Source organism: Gadus morhua, chromosome 17 (assembly GCF_902167405.1).
Source record: "Gadus morhua chromosome 17, gadMor3.0, whole genome shotgun sequence".
NCBI lineage: Eukaryota > Metazoa > Chordata > Actinopteri > Gadiformes > Gadidae > Gadus > Gadus morhua.
This window is the reverse complement of record NC_044064.1, coordinates 5,442,194-5,461,642: the sequence shown is the minus strand read 5'-3', so window position 1 is coordinate 5,461,642 and position 19,449 is coordinate 5,442,194. Positions and strand designations below refer to the sequence as shown.

General features: G+C 44.4%; 3 protein-coding genes, 1 long non-coding RNA gene and 2 other non-coding genes across 9 annotated transcripts in view; 1 reads left to right on the top strand and 5 right to left on the bottom strand.

The window, feature by feature from the left end:
- ppp2r5b (protein phosphatase 2, regulatory subunit B', beta) overlaps positions 1-1,878 on the bottom strand; it is a gene marked incomplete in the record, with an annotated part of 29,967 nt that extends 28,089 nt beyond the window's left edge. Inside the window, 2 exon segments of the mRNA XM_030339073.1 lie at positions 1-1,161; positions 1,741-1,878. The exon segment at positions 1-1,161 is cut by the window's left edge and continues 63 nt beyond it. Coding sequence (XP_030194933.1) covers positions 1-130 — 130 coding nt within the window.
- Positions 1,879-2,650: 772 nt separating this feature from the next.
- batf2 (basic leucine zipper ATF-like transcription factor 2) lies at positions 2,651-9,215 on the bottom strand. Its single transcript, XM_030338171.1, has 3 exons — positions 8,554-9,215; positions 7,236-7,373; positions 2,651-5,205 (listed from the first exon to the last, which is right to left on the bottom strand). Exons 1-3 carry the CDS (start codon positions 8,635-8,637, stop codon positions 4,105-4,107), a joined length of 1,323 nt encoding a protein of 440 aa, XP_030194031.1. The 5' UTR covers positions 8,638-9,215; the 3' UTR covers positions 2,651-4,104.
- Positions 9,216-9,576: 361 nt separating this feature from the next.
- arl2 (ADP-ribosylation factor-like 2) lies at positions 9,577-12,515 on the top strand. The gene is made up of 5 exons (XM_030338285.1): positions 9,577-9,801; positions 10,023-10,133; positions 10,906-11,068; positions 11,739-11,819; positions 12,181-12,515. The coding sequence occupies exons 1-5, from the start codon at positions 9,737-9,739 to the stop codon at positions 12,313-12,315; spliced, it is 555 nt and encodes a 184-aa protein (XP_030194145.1). The 5' UTR covers positions 9,577-9,736; the 3' UTR covers positions 12,316-12,515.
- Positions 12,516-12,948: 433 nt separating this feature from the next.
- LOC115529525 (uncharacterized) overlaps positions 12,949-19,449 on the bottom strand; it is a 29,570-nt gene continuing 23,069 nt past the window's right edge. For 2 of the 4 annotated variants that reach the window (XR_003973547.1, XR_003973553.1), the window contains one exon: positions 19,326-19,445. This is a non-coding gene — a long non-coding RNA (uncharacterized LOC115529525). Of the gene's footprint in view, positions 13,072-13,241; positions 13,287-15,116; positions 15,158-19,325; positions 19,446-19,449 lie in introns of those variants that run through there. The other 2 variants (XR_003973552.1, XR_003973537.1) reach the window with 2 other exon arrangements.
- Positions 13,355-13,425, bottom strand: LOC115530101 (small nucleolar RNA SNORD31). Its single transcript, XR_003973736.1, has one exon. It is a non-coding gene; the product is annotated as a small nucleolar RNA SNORD31 (small nucleolar RNA).
- On the bottom strand, positions 14,442-14,564 carry LOC115530047 (small nucleolar RNA SNORD22). The gene has a single exon (XR_003973689.1). It is a non-coding gene; the product is annotated as a small nucleolar RNA SNORD22 (small nucleolar RNA).

Genomic DNA, 19,449 nt, shown 5'->3' with positions numbered 1-19,449 from the left:
TGTGGGAACGGCGTTGGCGGGCCCGCCGCATGGACCGCCGTGGGAAGCCGTCCACCTTCTCCGCCGACGGCACCGAGAAGCCCGTGGTCGGCGAGGAGGGGCCGGAGGGTGGCAGCTTGGTGCTCTCCATGGTGACGGTGGAGGTGGGGGTGGTCTTGATAGGCACTCTCCTCAAGTGGACGAGAGATGTCTCACAGAACTAGGGTGGAGGATACGAGGGGGCAGGCGAGGAGGGAGAGGGAGCGAGGACAGGAAGGGAAGGTCTGGTGGTCTTAGATGTCCGGCTGCGTTCCAAACGGCAGCATCCCGGGGTTTTTTTCTACACAAGATGAGACCGGCGACTCTGGGACGCGTCCAGCCTGAACGTAGCCTATATAGTTATGCTGACGGCCTACAGGCAGCAGTGTTTATCTCGCGGAGAACAACGCCTCTGCTGTGTTGGCGTCATACACACAGGCTAGAAGTCGTCGGCCTCAGCGTGGCCCAATTGATTGATATTTTGTATTTTTTTTGCAGTGGATAGATCGGTTACTTACGTCAAGGGACCGATCCGCCGAAATCAAGGTGTATTCAAACACCGATTTACCTCTCTCTCTCTCTCTCTCTCTTGCTCTCTCTCTCTCTCTCTCTCTCTCTCTCTCTCTCTCTCTCTCACTCTCTCTCTCTCTCTCTCTCTCACTCTCTCTCTCTCTCTCTCTCTCTCTACTCCCAACCAGAACAATCAAATCCAAGAACCGGTATTGCTAATTGATTGATTGATTGGTTGACTGATCGATTGACCTCGATCCTAATCGATCTTCTTTTATCAATTAGAAATCAACGATCGGTCCTCGCGCGGCGGATGACGGCGGTGACGTCATAAAAGCATCCTTCTGGGCCCAGCTTGGCTGCCGCATCACTGTTGTTCTCGCGGCTCTGCTATATCACCGACACTCTCGCTCTCTTTTTTTTTCTTGCTCCTTCTTCTTCTTCGCCAATGTCCTTCCTTTTTTTGGGGTTCCCCGTGGTCCTTCACCGACCACCGTCTCCCGCTGAGTCGCGTCTCCGGGCAGTAGGGCGGGGGTTCGCTTCCCGTGCTCACCAACGTGCAGACATGTGCAGGTTCCTTGTCCGTTCGCCAGCCGGAGGGGGGCGATTGTCGACTCCTGCTCGGCGTGTGTTCTGTCACCCGGAGAGAAAGGAAGGAGGGGTTAAAAACAGCAGTCCTACACCACCAGCACCAACATCCCCACTAACAGCAGCAGCACCACCTCTGCTCGTTATGCAATGTGAGCCCACAACAACAGTCCGCCTCGCCGCCGGAGCCCTACGAGGTGATGAGAACGGTTTGCTCGTGTCCTTCCATCTCCGTTTCCCGTTATTATTAGGTCGTCCCGTGCAGCGCCTCGACAGAGGTGGTGGCGCAAGGAGGGAGAGTTAGAGAGAGAGAGAGAGAGAGAGAGAGAGAGAGAGAGAGAGAGAGAGAGAGAGAGAGAGAGAGAGAGAGAGAGAGAGAGAGAGAGAGAGAGAGAGAGAGAGAGAGAGAGAGAGAGAGAGATGCTTCACTGCGGATGACGCTATAGGGAATTATTTATTTATTTATTAATTGTAGGCTATCTTTTATTCTCATGGCCTAGCGCTTTCTTTCTTTTTTATCCCTCAGCTCTCTCCTCTTTCCAACACCGCTTTTATTTCCAGAGTGTGCTCCCCTCCTCAACCCTTGTCTCCCCTTCTCTCTTACATCTGGCGCGCGGTAATTACCTGTTTCTTATCGAGGTGGTGGCGCACGAAAATGTCCGCGTGTTTATCCCCTTAGTCTTCCTATTCCAGCTGTAGCCCTCACACAACGTGAGGAGGATGCTCAGCCTCAGCCCTTCTGCCTTCAGCTCTCTGTCTCCCCCCCCCCCCCCCCCCACCTTACACCCCTCCCCATCCATTTCCTCTCCTCCTCCCTGACTTCACGTCACACACCGACGTGCGCGCGCATGTGCGTGCGTACGTGTTAGCGCAGGGTTGTAGTTGACCGTGGCACGCATGCATGGTGGGAGTTGGAGGAGAACCTATTGTTCTTTGCTAACGCGCACACACACACACACACACACACACACACACACACACACACACACACACACACAGCTGCTTTTTATCCCACAAATAACGTTTTTTCATATTTTTACACCACAACAACAATTATCAGTAGGCCTATAATATTATCTACTCACTTCAGGAGCCTGTGTCAATGTACTTATTAAAGAATATTAAAACTTGCTCGCCTACACAATGTGTGACCCAAATTGAACCGTTTTCAACTGAAAGGAGTGAGTTGGGAGTTGACTTACTGTTTAACTCAAATGGAATAAAATGAACTGATTAGATAGCCTACAGGTGTGATGGCTTGATTGGACTCATTGGAGGAGTCTTGTCCTTTGTACTTATGGAGGGGAAATGGAAACACTTGATTACTAAGGATATCTTTGTTGAAATATAATAACTAATAATGCATACATATATATGTTATAAATGTGTTTGATTAATGATGTTTGTGTTCTCTGTCAGTAATTTGAACCCATTACAGTGTCCCTCATGCCTCCATAGACCTTGCACAGAGGGGTCAAAGGTTACATAGGTGTCGCTCATTGCACAAATTCTCTGAGAAATCACACATGTCGTATAGATTTGACCATTTTTATTGCATGAGGTGGTAATACAGTTGAGTTTGGTGGTAAAGTTTCAGTGGTGCTCCCTGCTGTAGGAGTTAAAGCATGACCTACAGATGTCAGATACAGCCACAAATACATACGCACATTTGACAACAGGGAGCTCTTCGTCGCCCCCATGGGGTACGTCAGTGTAACTAGCGAGCCCGTATATGGGTCTTGCTCCTTGTATGTGCCAGGGCACAAAGTATAAGTTGACCTAATTTCCCTAGTTTAGTCAACTACCCATGTCCTGGGTCATTAAAGGAGCAGAGACCCAATTAGTGTTCTTCACTATACTATTTGTATTTCTTATTTAATTTATAAAGGTGAACATTGGTATGTATATTAAAACCTAGTCATTATATTCACATTATTGATTGATTGCAGTGGAAATATTACATAATGCCCACTTAAAGGAGGATATCAAAAGTACATTTCTTAAAATAACATAAAAATACTCAGTAAAATATGTGGAATAACGTGATCTAATTATTTTTCTACAATAAATTAACATGAAACATAATGCATAATACTATTCATATCTGTAAAGACTACATAGGGTGTTATGCTTATTAAGAGCATGCTTCCCAATTATTTTCCTAGTAATACGTTTCCCAAATTAGATATCACTCGGCAGAAACACATCGTTATCTTGCTTCATAAACACGCCACCAAATAAAAACTTTGTTCAAACACTCGACAAAATCACCCAGGGATGTCTCTTCGATGCTATCGCTGCCCTCCGCCAGCCTTCCAGACCCAGGGCTGGGCTGGGCTGGGCTGGGGGGGGGGGGGGGGGGGGGGGGGGGCAGCAGCCTCGTTCCACCCCTCTCCATCGAAGACCCCACCCTCCGGGTTCAAACGAAGCCTGGAGCTCTTGAAGACCGCCCTGCCCGCCGGCTGGAGGGTGTGAGTTGTGTGTGGAGGGAAGCATACAACATGAACCTTTGTGGTTTTACATGAGAGCAAGGAGCTCCATGGCGAACCCATGCAGCCGCACATTTGGCTAGGAACAGCATTCCCCTGTCCAAAGACATCTCTGAGGTGATCCAACTTTTGTCTGAAACTTTGCCTGACATGGTGCCCTGTAACACCGGTAAACCCTGGAGCGATTTGCCGTTCAATATAAGGAGAAGTGGCCCTTAATCTCCTGCAGCAGTGTTGTTGTCCTCCTCCCCTCTCATTGCCGGTTATTTCTAAGCAAGGGATCCAACTTGCTCCACCACTCTTGTGGAGAGAGTGGTGGATGCCTGTCTCATCATCGCAGGTCCAAATTTGTCCAAGGAGTGACTGGATCCAGTGCTCATTAATCAAGAATTTGGCTTTTAGAACAAATGACACTGAATTCATCCGTATTCTATAGTTCTTCTTTCCTCATTCGTTTGTACAGCTGCCCTTTTCCAAGTAACATCTGAACGGCAACGAGTCAGCAGTCCTGATTCCAATCATCGGTCTGCAGGAGTTGCGAAAGAGCGGTATCGCCGGACAGATCCCACAACGCCGGCATGAGTTCAGAGAAGGGGGGTACGGGCGGGTGGGTGCCCAGTGAGACGCTAGGAAGGAGGACGTCAAGGTGGTCCAGGATGTCCGGAGGAAGTAGCAAATTCCCAGGCGCAAAGCCTCTGTACGGACCGTGGCCGGATGACGGCGTGGGGAAGAGGGCGCCGGGGGAATCCGTTTGATACCCATGGACTGAGCTGGACCCGGGATACCCGTGGATGGGATACCCGAGATAGGGGTAAAACGGGGCCGGCCCGCCCTGGCCCTGGGAGAGGGGGGGCAGGACAGCATCGGCGACGGCTGACGTCGCCGATGACTCTCGCTCGGATCGGAAGTGGAGGTTGGGACCAGGAGCAGGGCGTAGAGGTGCGAAGGAGGCAGGCGTCACCCTGGATGAAGCCGGAGGAGGAAGGGGATGGCTGCTCAAGAGGTGGAGAATGGAGGAGGAAGAGGGGGAGGAGGAGGAGGAGGAGAAGGAGGAGGAGGAGGAGGAGGAGGAGGAGGAGGAGTCGCCGCCGCCGCCGAGTTGGCCCGGATCCGAAAGCGACGAGGTGGTCTGAACCGGAGTGGAGAGGGCGAAGGCGGAGGGAGCAGCAGGGTCGCCCGGCGCCGAGGTAGCCAGACGGTGGCTGGGTGCACCGAAGGAAGGGAGGGGGCGGTGGGCGGGCTGGGAGGACGCCAGGCCCCAGTGTGAGCACGGCATCGCATCAGAGACTCGGGGTCGGTCGGGTGAGTCGGACGCACCCGACGGGTCGGAGCCGGCGGGCGAACAGGGGGTCTCAGGCGGGTGGGAGCTCCCCCGCTGGAGGCTCGCTGCGGTTATCGAGGGGGGGGTGGGGGTGGGGGTGGAGGCGGGGGTGGAGGCGGAGGCCGAGGGGAGCCTGGATGCCTCGGAGCGACCGGCCGCCAGCAGCGTGCAGGAGGGCTGGTGGCGCTCCAGGACCACGGTGTAGCGCTTGACCTCGGCCCGCAGGGCGGCGATCTCCTTCTCCAGCGTCGTGTTTGACCGCTCCAGATACTGGTGCTCCTGATTGGTGGAGAGAGGGGGAATAGAGTCAGGGGGGGGGGGGGCGGGGTCAAAGGAACGGGAAAAATATATACATCTATCTCAATTGACTTTAATTTAATCCCTTTTTAATTCTTTTAACTTTAAGTGCAATGCACTACTGTTTTGACCCACACATTTGTGGGATTAATATTGTTCTCCTTAACTTTTATGTCTATCTTTATTGCCCCCATAAGCCTTCCAAAATACCATGAAAAACCTGTCAAGAGATATAAAACACCCAGAGCAATGTACAAAAGTCATTACCGCAATATAGCACGAACCTGACTCATAAAGTCTTAGATCCAGCATCACCAAACACACAAAAGCTTGAAGCAAAGACATTTGCTACAGTGCGGATGATCAAAAGTTTAAAGGGTAATTCGGTGTAAAATGGATTTAGGACACGTTTTATATGATAACAAGTTGAAACGTTTGTTTTGGATCACAAAAACCGCATAAAGACGCTATCTTCAGTTGGCTGTTTTTAGACGATTCTATCAGAATGCTATAAACTTGGAACGATGGGGCACAAAAACCACAAAATCGACGCCATTTTGTTTTTAAGAGTCGATAAGTAGATTGGCGAACACAGAGCTTGCGTGTTGCTGACGGATGTCACAATCTCTGTGTTCGTCAATCTACCTATCGAGTCTTAAAAACAAATGGCGTCGACGGGTGATCTACTGATGGTATATTGTGTGCATAAAATGTCATTTTTAATAAACAATCTGTACACTTACAAAGTTTTCAATACCTCGTTTTATATGTTAAGACCCTTATTATACTACCAAAGAAGTGTCGGGCTACTTTTAGCCTTTTAAGTGGTTTACAATAGCGATTTAGTTTTTACCATAACCAGTGCCCCCATCGTTCCAAGTGTATAGCGTTTTGATAGAATCGGCTAAAAACAGCCAACTGAAGAAAGCGTCTATGCGTTTTTTGTGCTCCAAAACAAACGTTTCAACTCGTTATCATACAAAACATATCCCAAATCCATTTTACACCGGAATTACCCAAGGAGGTTTTGAAACCAAAGCCTAAATACACACACACACACACACACAAACACACACACACACACACACACACACACACACACACACACACACACACACACACACACACACACACACACACACACCGTACACACACACACACACACACACACACACACACACACACACAAACATGACATGAGTGAAAAGTGAAAGCAGAACCCAATTGAGAAAGTGCTGCTGTCTGGCATGAGGGACTGGCTCCCTTTCGCTTTAAACCAGGCAATCCACCTTCTAATGTTCCACCATTTGAATCTCTCCCACTATTTCTTCTGCACCTCACTAAAACACAAACATAAAGCTGGAGCAGTGTACTTATAAACTTATAGAGTCATGGATGTACGTATCCAACTCATGTTCACACCAAAATCGTTCTCAAAATTTGTTCAGTCCGTTTAGTTATTACAGAACTTTCCTAATATTTTAGAATCTTCCAAAATCATGCCTAAAAATGTGGATATGGGAGAGCGATAGGGAGAGAAAGGTAAAGAGGGAGAGAGAGAGGGGAGAGAGAGGAAGTGAGAGTTTATGTTGGTGTGGGTGTGTGAGCGTACCAGTGGGCCGGCCTCCTGCCTTCTACTAAGGCAAAGCTTTTACAAGAAATGGCTGCAAGAGTACAGTGTGATTACATAACAGGCAAGCACAAAAGGGCACATCCACGAGATCACACACACTCACACACACTCACACCCACAAACACACACATACACACACACACACACACACACACACATAGACACATACACACACACACACACACACACACACCGCTGGGACAGAAAGTCACACACACAAAAATGATTCACATGGTCAACAGAATCCAAAGGTGAAAGAGAAAGAGAACACTGAGTGTACGGGTTCTATTAAGGCTACAAGCACCATTGAGGAATGTATGTATTTGTTGTTGTTTTTAGACACTTCCAAACCATTGATAAGTACCATCCACAGTCTCACCTTGTGGAGCTCGTCTGCCTTCGCCGTTTGCTTCATCCTGCTCTTCCGGGCCGCGTCGCGGTTCTTGCCCTTCCTCTGACCCCCTCCAGCCCCACGTCTCCTGGGGGCGGGTGGGCCGGCGGCGTCGTCCCCCTCACGCTGTACGGAGGAGAGGGTCACAAGTTCACGACCCAACAGAACCCTTGATCCAGTCCATTGTCTAGTTTAGCGGTGCAGCTTCTACCACGGCGTTGGGGCTGTCGATATATGTGGCAGGGTGGTGCGGTGGTTGCTATGGCGTTGGACTACCATCCCAGTGGCCACGGTGAACCTGAAGGCCTCCGTGAGCAGGGCGTAGCCTAGACCCCTACCGACTAATGGATGACATGTATCTGAATTCATTAGTCAAGTGTCTTTGGATGCAAGCGTCTTCTTAATGACTAAATAGGAAGACGCTTGCATCCAATAGCCTCCGCTTGCATTGGATAGCCTACAATTAATAAATTAATTAATAATTCCCTATAGCGTCATCCACAGTGAAGCATCTCTCTCTCTCTCTCTCTCTCTCTCTCTCTCTCTCGCTTTCGCTCTCAATCAATCTCTCTCTCTCTCTCTCTCTCTCTCTCTCTCTCTCTCCTTCGCTCTCTCTCTATCGCTCTCTCTCTCTCTCGTACTCTGCCTACCAACACATGCATATTGACAGGCTTTATATAATTTCCTTATTTCAGTAAATATATTAACACAATACAATAAATGTAATATAGCAGTTTGGTTCTGCAAACTGCAGAGCCAAATGTAGCAAATGTGTCCACAGGATAAACATAAGCCATCCGATGCAGGGATGGAAACACATGAGGGATAAAGATCCAGTTTATAGTCTTCGTTCTATTGCAGTTCAACATCTGTAAAGGCTCAATGTGTAAACTGTTGGGTAGATGACTTAATCAATTAATGAATATGTGTGAATGTATGTTGCAAATATATATTCTTGCCTATGCACCATGAATGGATAGGTGGATGCATGGGAGGATTTCTTTTATTTTGTTAAACCTTTTTTTTTTACCAGGCAAGTCATTAAGAACACTGAGGGATCCCTCAGAAGAATTAAGAATGTTATTTACAGCGGAGGCCTCGATGGACAGACTGACGGACGGAGAAAGAAAGATGAACAGACAGATGGAACACTGAATGATTGAGAAGAAGAAGAAGAAGAAGAAGAAGAAGAAGAAGAAGAAGAAGAAGAAGAAGAAGAAGAAGAAGAAGAAGAAGAAGAAGAAGAAGAAGAAGAAGAAGAAGAAGAAGAAGATTGATAATATTATTATGAAGGTTTATTACTCACCAGGCCAGAGTTTGAACTGTCCAAATCTTCACCTGACGTGAAGCCAGAGCTGCTAGATTTGGCATCCATGAATAAGGGAGGCATGTCTACAGGACTACAACAGAAAAACCTTGGACTCCGTAGAGAATCCACCCAGGCGGTCTGAACATCACCAGACAACTATGCACAATAAAGTTTAAAAAATGTATAATCTTTTTTTCAAAGTCCTCAGCCAAAATAGAAATAGTACCAAATTTGACAAAAAGGTTCTGTACACTCATCCTTGCTGACAAAGACGCATTAGCTTCCTGTTGGTGATTATACACAAGAGCTGCATACAGCTGAAGAGGCAATCCACACAATGCGCGCCTGTAGATATGAATGGCTTTTTTACGCAACCAATGTCCTCCATTCCTCCCACCCCCGGTGATGATGAAATACTTCTTTCGCTTTCACTTTCCTATAAACCTTCATGGCTAAGATGTAAAGGAATAGTGGGGGCGTGGAATTTTTCTCCCGCTGGGGGAAATTACTATAATTATCATAAATGATCGTGACAACATTTTTTTTTTTAATTCTCATTAAAACCGTTTACAGGACGACAGTTAAAGAGTGTGTGTCAATTATAGTTAATTATGATATTTCATTTTAATCATATTTAATATATATACATATACTTAAATTACTTTAATTTAATTTAATTTACAGATATCAGGTCGATTTGCGTGTTTGAAATCGTAACAGAATAGATTATAATTTAGTCTAATTCGAAATTATCTGTAGTTCAACCATAGCCCGGACTGGGTGGCAGCATGATTTCAACACAAATAAATATTGCCCAATAATTTATCCCTGTACACTTTCACAAATCGATATCATTATTGGAAAAGCCCTCGCTAATAATAACTGATGCACCACACAAAACGGCACACCCGGCTGCTATAACCAATCAAAATGCAAAGAGAGAGTTACTTCTCTAATACCCAATCGGTTTTTAGTTAATACAAAACGGACCAATCGTGTACAGGCTAGGGCGGGACATGCAATAAAGATACTTCCTGGTCCTCAACTGCGTTCACCATCCATTGCATGAACGTCGAGGCTCTGAGTTTACTCCACTCTAACGTCAACACACCCGTAAACCTGACCAGAGGAGGTTGAATACCTAACTGCGTGTGAGCCGAGGTCCGACCCGAGGTTTAAGATGGGTTTGTTGACCATTCTGAAGAAAATGAAGCACAAGGAACGCGAAATGAGACTGCTGATGCTGTATCCTTGTGTTCATCCCATGACACGTTACTGTGGTTATCGCTGTAACGGTGATAACATACTATCTGTTGTGTTTATAAGGGGAGACCTTTGGTCTGACCAATCAAAATAAATGCTGGAAATGTGATCCCCCCGATGACCAATATAACGTGCTGCTTGTGCGGAATGCCATGCGTGTGTTGATGTCTGTCGACTGTAGTCCTTAACCTGCTACTCTTCAGAGGTCTGGACAATGCAGGAAAGACGACTATTCTGAAGAAGTTCAACGGCGAAGACATCAGCACTATTTCTCCAACCCTGGGCTTCAACATCAAAACACTAGAACACAGAGGGTGAGGCCTATTCACACACAGACACAATGTTGTATATTTTGTTGTATATATATATAGTTTGTCTAAAAGCCAACTGCCAGAGAGAGACATACACACCTCAGATTGTGTAATCATAAAACATTTTAAATCAAATACATTTTCATTGTAAACATACATTGTCTACATCAATGAAACTATTACATTCCATCATGTGTTAACTATTTAACACATGATGGAATGTACCGATAATTCTAAATCTCGCTGGGGACTATACTATATCTTAACTCTACCTATCGTTATGCATTTAAACATCTAAAGGAGTCTGCATGGTATTATTGAGCTATGTATCATGCTTTGTTGTTTTCAAACTGGCCAGTGTAATTTGACAATTTTCTCAATTATGGGAATAAAACATACCTGTGATTGTATCTCTGAGGGCCTGAAAATATTTGCAATAGGAGGCCTGCATCCTAAACCTATTCCCGCCTCCTCCACTATTCAGGTATTGAGGAAGCCATAGAAGTGAGGGGCAAGCCACAGAAGTGAGGGGCAAGCCATATAAGTTAGGGGCAAGCCGTAGAAGTTTGGTGTTGAGCAAGAGGGAAGCACCAGTAGCTACGTTTGATTCGTTTTTTCCTAAGGCTCGTTCGCTAAAGCTTGTATGTGTACTGCCTATTGTAAATTTGAGGGAAACGGCGGTCAAGGAAGAGAGAGATCTTCTTTACTTAGCATCTGTCTATCATCATGGAGTGGCCAGATGTTCCTAAACCCACCTCTCTCATCTTCGGTTCAGGTTCAAATTGAACATCTGGGACGTGGGCGGTCAGAAGTCGCTGCGCTCCTATTGGAGGAACTACTTTGAGAGCACGGACGGCCTGGTGTGGGTGGTGGACAGCGCAGACAGACTCCGACTGGATGACTGCAAACGGGAGTTGAGCTCTCTGCTGCAGGAAGAGGTACAGTCACACTCATGGGAATTTATATGGACCCACCTAGATGTATGACTGATAGATGAGCAACGTTTGCTACAGTGCACTTGGTAGGCTGATCTATCCAGCACACATCTAGGTGGACACGCCCACTTATTGGCCGTGTCCACGCTTGTAACTGCTCATAACACTCACACCTGGTGGTATAATTTTTTCTGGTTGCCCTGACTTCCGTTGCGAGATTCCAAACAAACAGAGCCAGCTAGCCCCTCCCTCCCGTGTTTTGAAAATGATCATGGACGCGCATTTTCATGAACGTGCGTGACCATGAACGCGCAACACATGCGACACTCGAAGGGTCGCACAGCCCAGGCATAGCCGTGCACGAGCGCGAAACACCACAACACCCACCCCTTGTCTGTGATTGGTTGGAACACTTGTTTATTTTGATTTTGAGGTGTTGGTAGTACCATTTCTTTTTGTGTGCGATCTCAGAGCCTAGGCTGCCTAGTAGAGAGACGCGTTATTTTGACAGCCTGCTTATGGGACGGGCAGCTAGCGGATCGTGAGGAAAAAGCAGATGAATGTGATACTTTATGTCTCAATCAGAAACGCTGATGCAACCTTTTAACACATGAAAAGTCACTGTCCAATCCGAATGACTACCAACCGCTCTTTGGGTCGTGTCCCTTTTCAGAGGTTAGCCGGAGCCACTCTGCTGGTGTTTGCCAACAAACAGGACCTGCCGGGCGCTCTGTCTAAAGAGGCGATCGGAGAGGTGAGGCGCGTGCACAGGAGGAGGCAGGGATCCCGCAGCACCTTGATCAACAGACATGTTTGCCTTGCAACTCATTCTTATATTGATTTTCATTTTCTACGGCAAGAAAGAGCCCTAAAGCTGTCCCAGAGCCGCACGTACTGACTTTCAGTTGCCAAAACACATGAAACAAAATTACATTCATTAGTTTCCATTTGTGTATGGCTAATCGCCATTGATTGGATAGAAAGAATTAAGAAACCTCGACATAAGAATTTAAACATGACAGTCACGATAGCCCGAGGCAATGGACCCACGGCGACGGCTTTAACGTAGCCGCCCCATCTGTGAGGTCACTGAGGTGTTGGTGCTTCCCGTGCAGGCGATGGGCCTGGACGACATCAAGACTCACCACTGGTGCATCATGGGCTGTAGCGCCGTCACCGGGGAAAACCTGCTGTCCGGCGTGGACTGGCTCCTGGACGACATCGCCGCCCGCGTCTTCACGGCCGACTGAGGTGGAGGCGAACTCCCGTCTGCGTGATTGGTCCCGGTCGTGTTTGATGGCCGCGTTTAAGTTGCCATGTCTTGTTGGGATAACTAGTGATGTCTTTGTTTAAGTGGCCTTTGCTGCCTCCAACTCCAACAGAGAGTGGGGACTTGTTTAGACCAGAAATGGTTGCTTTTAATAAATGTATGCTAAAATGGGGAACTCAATTTTTGCTCAACGTTTTACAGCACTCATTGCAGTTCATTTGACATTTCCAAGTATCGAGTTTCCTAGATATCACCAATCTTGTTGCTCCTATAATCACTTCTAACTTGACCCTTTCCATCTAAAAAGTATTTTGTAAAAGTGTAGATTTATAGAAACAATTCAATATCTAGTTATTTAACCCCCAGCTGCATGGTCCAGAATTTACCAAATGAGCTCAACATCTCTTGCAACCTGTTCCAAAGCGTCGTCCTAACAGGTTGGAACACCAAATTAAACCAATACCTATGCACATCCCATACAAGAAAGGGAGTCATGAATATGGAAGCCCGCTTTAGAATTAAACACTTGAAATAGTATTTATTTTAAAACAGACCTGCTTTAGTACTGAAGATTTAACATTGTATGACCAGACAGAATAAATGCGTACCAATCTTTGAGGCATTATCACACAAGTGCTTTATTCAGAATCACTTCATTTGCAGAGCAGTATTACATCAAATCCACAGACCAAGGGTCAGCCATTTTGGAGATGACTCTTCCTCCAGCTGCAGGGACCTGAAGCGAACAAATCCATGTTAGAATGGACCAATCACAAGCCGAGCTCATGCCGTCATTAAACGGAAGGTTGTAAACCAATCAGTCATGAGTTTTAAGACAAGTACGGTAACAAGAAATCAGCATGTGCATAATTGAGTTATTTTAGCGTAAGCGACAACTAAACATACCTGAACGTCCGCACATAGTAACATGCCACTGGAATCACGAGTAACCTGGATGGAGCAAACGTGGTAATGATCACGTGTATCCGTAATAAACCAGGTGTTTATTCTGTCGTTAAGGAGGGTCAGAGTGTGTACCAATCAGTCATGAATCTTCAGACTGGGGCGGTAAAATACAACATCATTCTATAGAGCCACGGAGTGTTGTGATATGAACGTCAACATACCATGTTGGTCCAGATCTGGGTTTGAGGACGCCAGTGTGGCAGATCGACACTGGAGAAGTCTAGCTCCTAGGAAAGCAACAGACAAAATGCAGGGACGCTTTAGAGGCCATTTAAGTTGTCCATGCAGAAAGCTCATTCGACATCATGATCAGATTGAGTTTTCAGTCATTTGCACAACTAGACCCTCCCACGGGATTCCAAGAGGTCACCTTACACCTGATACAGGGTTCTCAGTGCCGTCAAGGGCCAACAGGGAGGTTCAACGGACTAGCGTGCACAATGTCCGTGTGTGGTTGAGGTATCATCAGCTCATTTCTTAAGTGGTCGAAGCACTGTCAAATGCACAAACCTGTGTTAATGGAACAGCGTCAGCACCATCCGACACCTTAGTGAAACCCCATGGCAGACATTTTAGAAACATCTGCCATGGCCACGGGATTGAGGCCACGTGTGACATTATGGTTAACGTGACCGCCCCGAACGTCCACCTTCCAGCATCTGGAAACAAAGGCCCGTTAGTGATCACGTCTATCAGAGCAAACCAGCTGATTAGTCTGTCATCATGGAGGATCAGAGTGTGAACCAATCAGCCATCAATCTTCAGACTGGGCCGGTAAAATGCAACATCGTTCTATGGAGCCACAGAGCCTCATGAGATATGCCGTGGTTCCCGTTACGCGTCAAACGTACCTGCTGAACCTGGTTGCCGGGTTCTCCGTCTCCAAGGAGCCTACAGACTGGCTCCAAACACTGGGCCAATGACTGAAGTGGCCAAGCCATCATCCCAGAACCGACTCACGTGGAGCGCTCCATCTTATTTGTCAATCAACTGGCAATAGGTGGCCAAACCTCTCCATCCGTCGCACCACTCATCTCCGGCTCAGACCCCATCTTTCTCCAAAGAAACAAAAAAGCCCTATTGTTAGTACAATCACCACTGCATGCACGGCACACACACACACACACACACCATAGGGACGCCCTTCAGACGGATGCAACCGCAACAGGTTATCCCCTTGCCGCCTTGGCACCAGTGGGTTCACCTTCTCAGGTTCTGGCGTTGACCCAAGGCGTAAGACATGTGCGGGTGTCATCATTATGGAGACTAATTGCATTCAAATTACAGCCATTAAGCATCACCCAGTCTCTTCACACCCACCTTGGTTGGAGTAGAAGTAGTCTGAACACCAGCACCATGACACCTAAAGCAAAATGAGATGGTTAGGCTTTGACAGAAATGGTCCCATTAATCCAGCAGATTACCTGGGCCCGAGTCAGGTTAGGTTTCTCATCAGTAATTCAGACGAACGAGATTCTAATTTATGATCATCATTTCAAGCAGGCTATGAGAAATATTATTACAAATATGAATCTTCACCTTTAAATGTCAGCGGTTTCCAAACTAGGGCGATCTCACTACACCAACAACTCCCATGTCTGTTGGCAGAAATACAGACATGAGCCACTTTCCAATATTGTCAACAACACTCAACATAGGATCTGAAGTTCCTCAGTAAGTTTGTATAGTTTCACATCGGTTCAAAGTGAGCTAGGTTTATCGTCATTGAAACGGCCCTTTGGGCCACACAATAAAGCAATTTGAAGTGCATTAAGATCTTGATGGACTTGCCTCAGTGTTTTCCATTGGAACAACTGGCTGAAGTCCAGGTTTGTGGAGCTAGTTCACATTTCCACCTGTAGGGATAACCTGTCATTAGCCACACGTCTAGAAACCGTAGTTCAAGATGAAATAGTCCACTCAAGGTTTGTCAGATTTAAAGATGGCATCAATGTAAATCAGACATATGCTTGTCTATTGGATAATCATCACTTAAACCCATCATTATATTTAGTTAGTGATTAACTAAACACTCACCAGTCAACTATGCAGTCGTCATCCTTGTTCTGTCCATAGTCTGTAAGAAAAAGGAAATTTAAAAAAACACGTCAAGTCTAATTGAACAGAGTTGAGCTCCATTGGGTTACTCAGAATCTGGTAAAGAAGTTTCTTCAAAGTATGACTCGGTAAAAGCGTTGAAGATCATCATTGTAGCGTGGATATGTGCAAATACCAGCCAACTCCAATGGCTTTATTACCTTGGATTTAGCCTGCATTGTCCAACCTATGTAGAGAAAAGCAACAGTATTAACATTATATTTTTAAAGTCCATTTAGACCTCACGCATATATATATTGCTTCTCAGCATGCGTTACATTTTCTACAAAATATTCAGTGAGAGTTCAATGTCATCCATGTAAAATGCATAAGTCTATGCCCTCGGAACTATTTCAAACATCCATGATAAAGCCACGGTGAATTACCTTTACCTTTGTGTTCTGCATTAAGAGGACGTTCCATCTTCTATCTGAGAAACAAGAGGGAACGTATTAAGACGCTGCAGACAGCAGCGGCGCTTCTGTTCCGCATTGCCCAACACGTGGTAGGCCCCACCAGAGCCACGTATCCGGGGCCTGTTTATGCTTCAAAATGTACTGCAGTGTCCCCAATCAGAATAAATAGTGCATTCACAGTCATTCAGAACAGGTCTGTGAAAGTTATCATCACTTGGAGACATTGCAAATAACAGCGACGGTGTTACACGACGCTAACTTCAATAGATTACACACGAGCATGCTACGAAATAGCCAGAGTAGACGACAACACAGACTTTATAATACTCTACAAGATTGTATCAGTCACCTTCATGTCACTGGATATTTTATTAAGCAATCTGAATTTACTTACATCTCCGTTATAGGGCGAACCAGCTTACCTATTCCGTCTTGAAAGTTGGACTGATTGAACCACGATCTCTCCCGTGTTTTATTATGATTCTTCTTCTTTCTTTTTTCATCAGTTGTTTTCAGCGTCCTGCTGCCACCTACGGTTCATTCAGATAACACATTCATCTTTTTTCTGTTGGTTAAACAAAAAACTTTATGCATTTGTGCTACTGTCTGGAGACTATCGCTGCTCCCTATACTTAGCTTTTAAAAAAAAATGACGATGATTAATGGCTATTTTTATTTCAAAGAGAAGACCTCTTATGTTGGAGATCAACGTGATTTTGTGACACTGAAATATATGATTGAAACTTATTTCGAACACGTAAAAGAAAACATGAAATATCATACAGAAATTAATGATGTTAGACAAAATAGAAAGCATAATAAGATACATGAATGACAAATTTAATTGAAATTGAAATTGATCAAAATTCTAACAACATGTTTGAAAAGGAGTGGGAAGAAGTTTACACTTATTTAATCCCATCCCTTCGCCATAACTCATTATGACTAAGCTTCCTTAGTCATAATAATAATAATAAATAACATGTTCATTTATTATTATTAATTATATACATAATTTCAGTATTTTTGACTGTATGAATAATGAGTTTGTATGATCCCTATACCCAGCATTGAAATTGGTCTGTATAGCTCTTTTCTGCAGAATAAACAATGAATGTAATGTACTATTGTCATTATTGCCCCAAACCTCTACACAGTAACTTAAATAAGGGGAAACCAGTGAACAATAGAGGATATGTAGAATACTGCAATGCTTCTTGACAACTTGGAGTGTATATGTTTTATGTGAGATTTCCAGTTTAGTTTCTCATCAATTGTTACACCGAGGAATTTTGTTTGACTAACTCGTTCAATGTCTACGCCATCAATCTGTATCTTTATTTGTTAATTTGTTCTGCAGTTTTCAAATAACATCAATTTTGTTTTGCTCTAGTTTAACGATAATTTAATAATATCTAAACATAATTCTAATTTCCTCATTTCTTAATTGATCCCATCTACAAATTGATCTAAATCATCATCTGAAAAAAAATATTTGTATTGTCATCAAACAAAACAAGTTCCAACACGCGGGTAACGCGGTTGGTGTGGCCGTACCTTTAGATACATTATTATGTCATTTATGTACAGAATAATAGAAAATTTGCCCCAACACTGACCCCTGGGGGACACCACAAGTAATGTCCAAACACACAGAGGAATAATCACCAAGTGTCACAAATTGTTGCCTGTCACTCAAATAACTCCTCACACAGTTGCCCACTATACCCTATACCCCTGATGCCGTAACTTTCCAGTTATTTTATTAATATGTCATGATTTATTGTGTCTAATGCTTTTTTTTTATCTATGAATATCCCTACTAATTGTTGGTTTTGGTCTATAGAATTTGTGATTTCTTCAACTGAATCTAAAATAAAGCCATTGATGTAGATCTATTTGCTCTGAATCCGTATTGATTATCAGTTAGCAGTTTGTGCTATCTATGAAATTGTGCAGTCGATTATTGAATATAGATTCTCAAGAATATTGGAGAATTGCGGCCATAATGAGACTGGTCTGTAATTTGTGAAGTGATGTTTGTTCCCAGATTTGTACAGAGGTATGGCTTTTGCTATTTTCATTTTGTTTGGAAATGTACCAGCTTTGAATAATAAGTTACAGATGTATGTGAATGGTTTTGTTATTCCATCAATCTCTTTTTTTTACCACAGTCATATCTATCTCATCACAATCATTTGATTTTTTACCCTTTTTTACCCCTTTTTTTGACCCCGCAATTCAAAACAATATCAAAAATTTCCCTTTCATCCACTGCTGTGAGAAACATAGAGAACTCATTTCTACTGATACATTTTTTCCATATTTAGCTCAGATGTCTCTTAATTAGGATTTTTTTTCTGCTACAGGTCCGCACCAATATTGACAAAAACTGGTTAAAGAAGTTGGCCACAACCATATTCTACTCCTCCTTTTCAACCAAAAAATACAATTTTTTATAACACTGTTCAGTATGTTCCATATTCCTTTAATATAGTTTTTGTTATTTTCCAATATATTCTTATAGGTCTTTATTAGGCTAGTTCTTATAATTTTAGCAAACTTTTTATGTTTTATATTTGTTCTCTATGTAAATTAACCATGTTACTTGAATAAACCGAGGCTGATTAAAAATACATTTACATCATGTTTCTATGAAATTAATATGGATACCTTTGTTTGTGCTTACGCGCTATATTTTGAACAAATGAATTGTTATCTCACATTAGTATAATCATCACCCATCCTTGCAATGATTTATTTTCCGCAATGCTTTAATATTTCAGGAATCTCGACCCTTACCTTAATCCCCCTTCATCTCCTGAACTGAAAAGCTATTCTACTTTATGGTTGCAGTTCCATTTCTCAACCCAAATCCAATCCTCAAAAAGGCGAAGGACAAAATTACCAAGACTGCAGTTTTTTTTTACCGACCATATTGCTCTGGTGCCAAGTACAGTTTGCAAAGTAGAGTTAAAAATATTGTTAGTTTTAAAAGCACCAAGAGGCTTAAGAACTTCTGATCTGCTTGCGTTATGAGCTCCCTAGAGCTCTTCGTTGATCTAGACCTGCTAACCATTTCCAGGATTCAGCCCCGGTATGGTGAGGCAACCTTCAGATTCAATGCAACGATCCGGAACCAACAGTCTGCCTCACCTTTCTCTTGTTAGGGGCTGAAAATGAGTTTGCTTGGAAACAAGTTTTAAGTTTGTTCATTACCTCTTGTTTAAATGGGCATGCCAACCCACAATGAAGTATGTTAATTTGTTTGTTACCGAAGAATTTAGTTGGAAAAGCGGCATTATAGTCCTCCCAGCAGATTAAGGCCCTTTCGAGTAGCCAACAATATAGCTGCCTCAGTTGCAAGTTGTTAGGGAGTAAAGCATCCTAATATTTAAGTAGAATATGGTTTCAAATAAGGAACTAATGGAGAGGTAGGGCAAAATACTGTTTGACACAAGTAATCACATCAGTCCACCTTATTCACAATCGATTTGATGGACAAGCATGAACCAGTTTAAAATTAAGTGCTTTATTGATTATCATTCCATGAGCCAAGCAATGTGGAATTTGCACAAACAAAGGAGGGCGGCCATTTTGTAGACAACACTTCCGGCAGCACTGCAGTGACCTGA

Bases quoted from the DNA above. Each gene is read 5' to 3' on its own strand.
- batf2 (XM_030338171.1), bottom strand. From the start codon at position 8,637: ATGCCTCCCTTATTCATGGATGCCAAATCTAGCAGCTCTGGCTTCACG. The intron at 7,374-8,553 runs GTGAGTAATAAA...TCCTCCGTACAG, and splicing joins ACAGTTCAAACTCTGGCCTG to CGTGAGGGGGACGACGCCGC. The intron at 5,206-7,235 runs GTGAGACTGTGG...TCCACCAATCAG, and splicing joins AGGCAGACGAGCTCCACAAG to GAGCACCAGTATCTGGAGCG.
- arl2 (XM_030338285.1), top strand. From the start codon at position 9,737: ATGGGTTTGTTGACCATTCTGAAGAAAATGAAGCACAAGGAACGCGAA. The intron at 9,802-10,022 runs GTATCCTTGTGT...GCTACTCTTCAG, and splicing joins GAAATGAGACTGCTGATGCT to AGGTCTGGACAATGCAGGAA. The intron at 11,069-11,738 runs GTACAGTCACAC...GTCCCTTTTCAG, and splicing joins GCTCTCTGCTGCAGGAAGAG to AGGTTAGCCGGAGCCACTCT.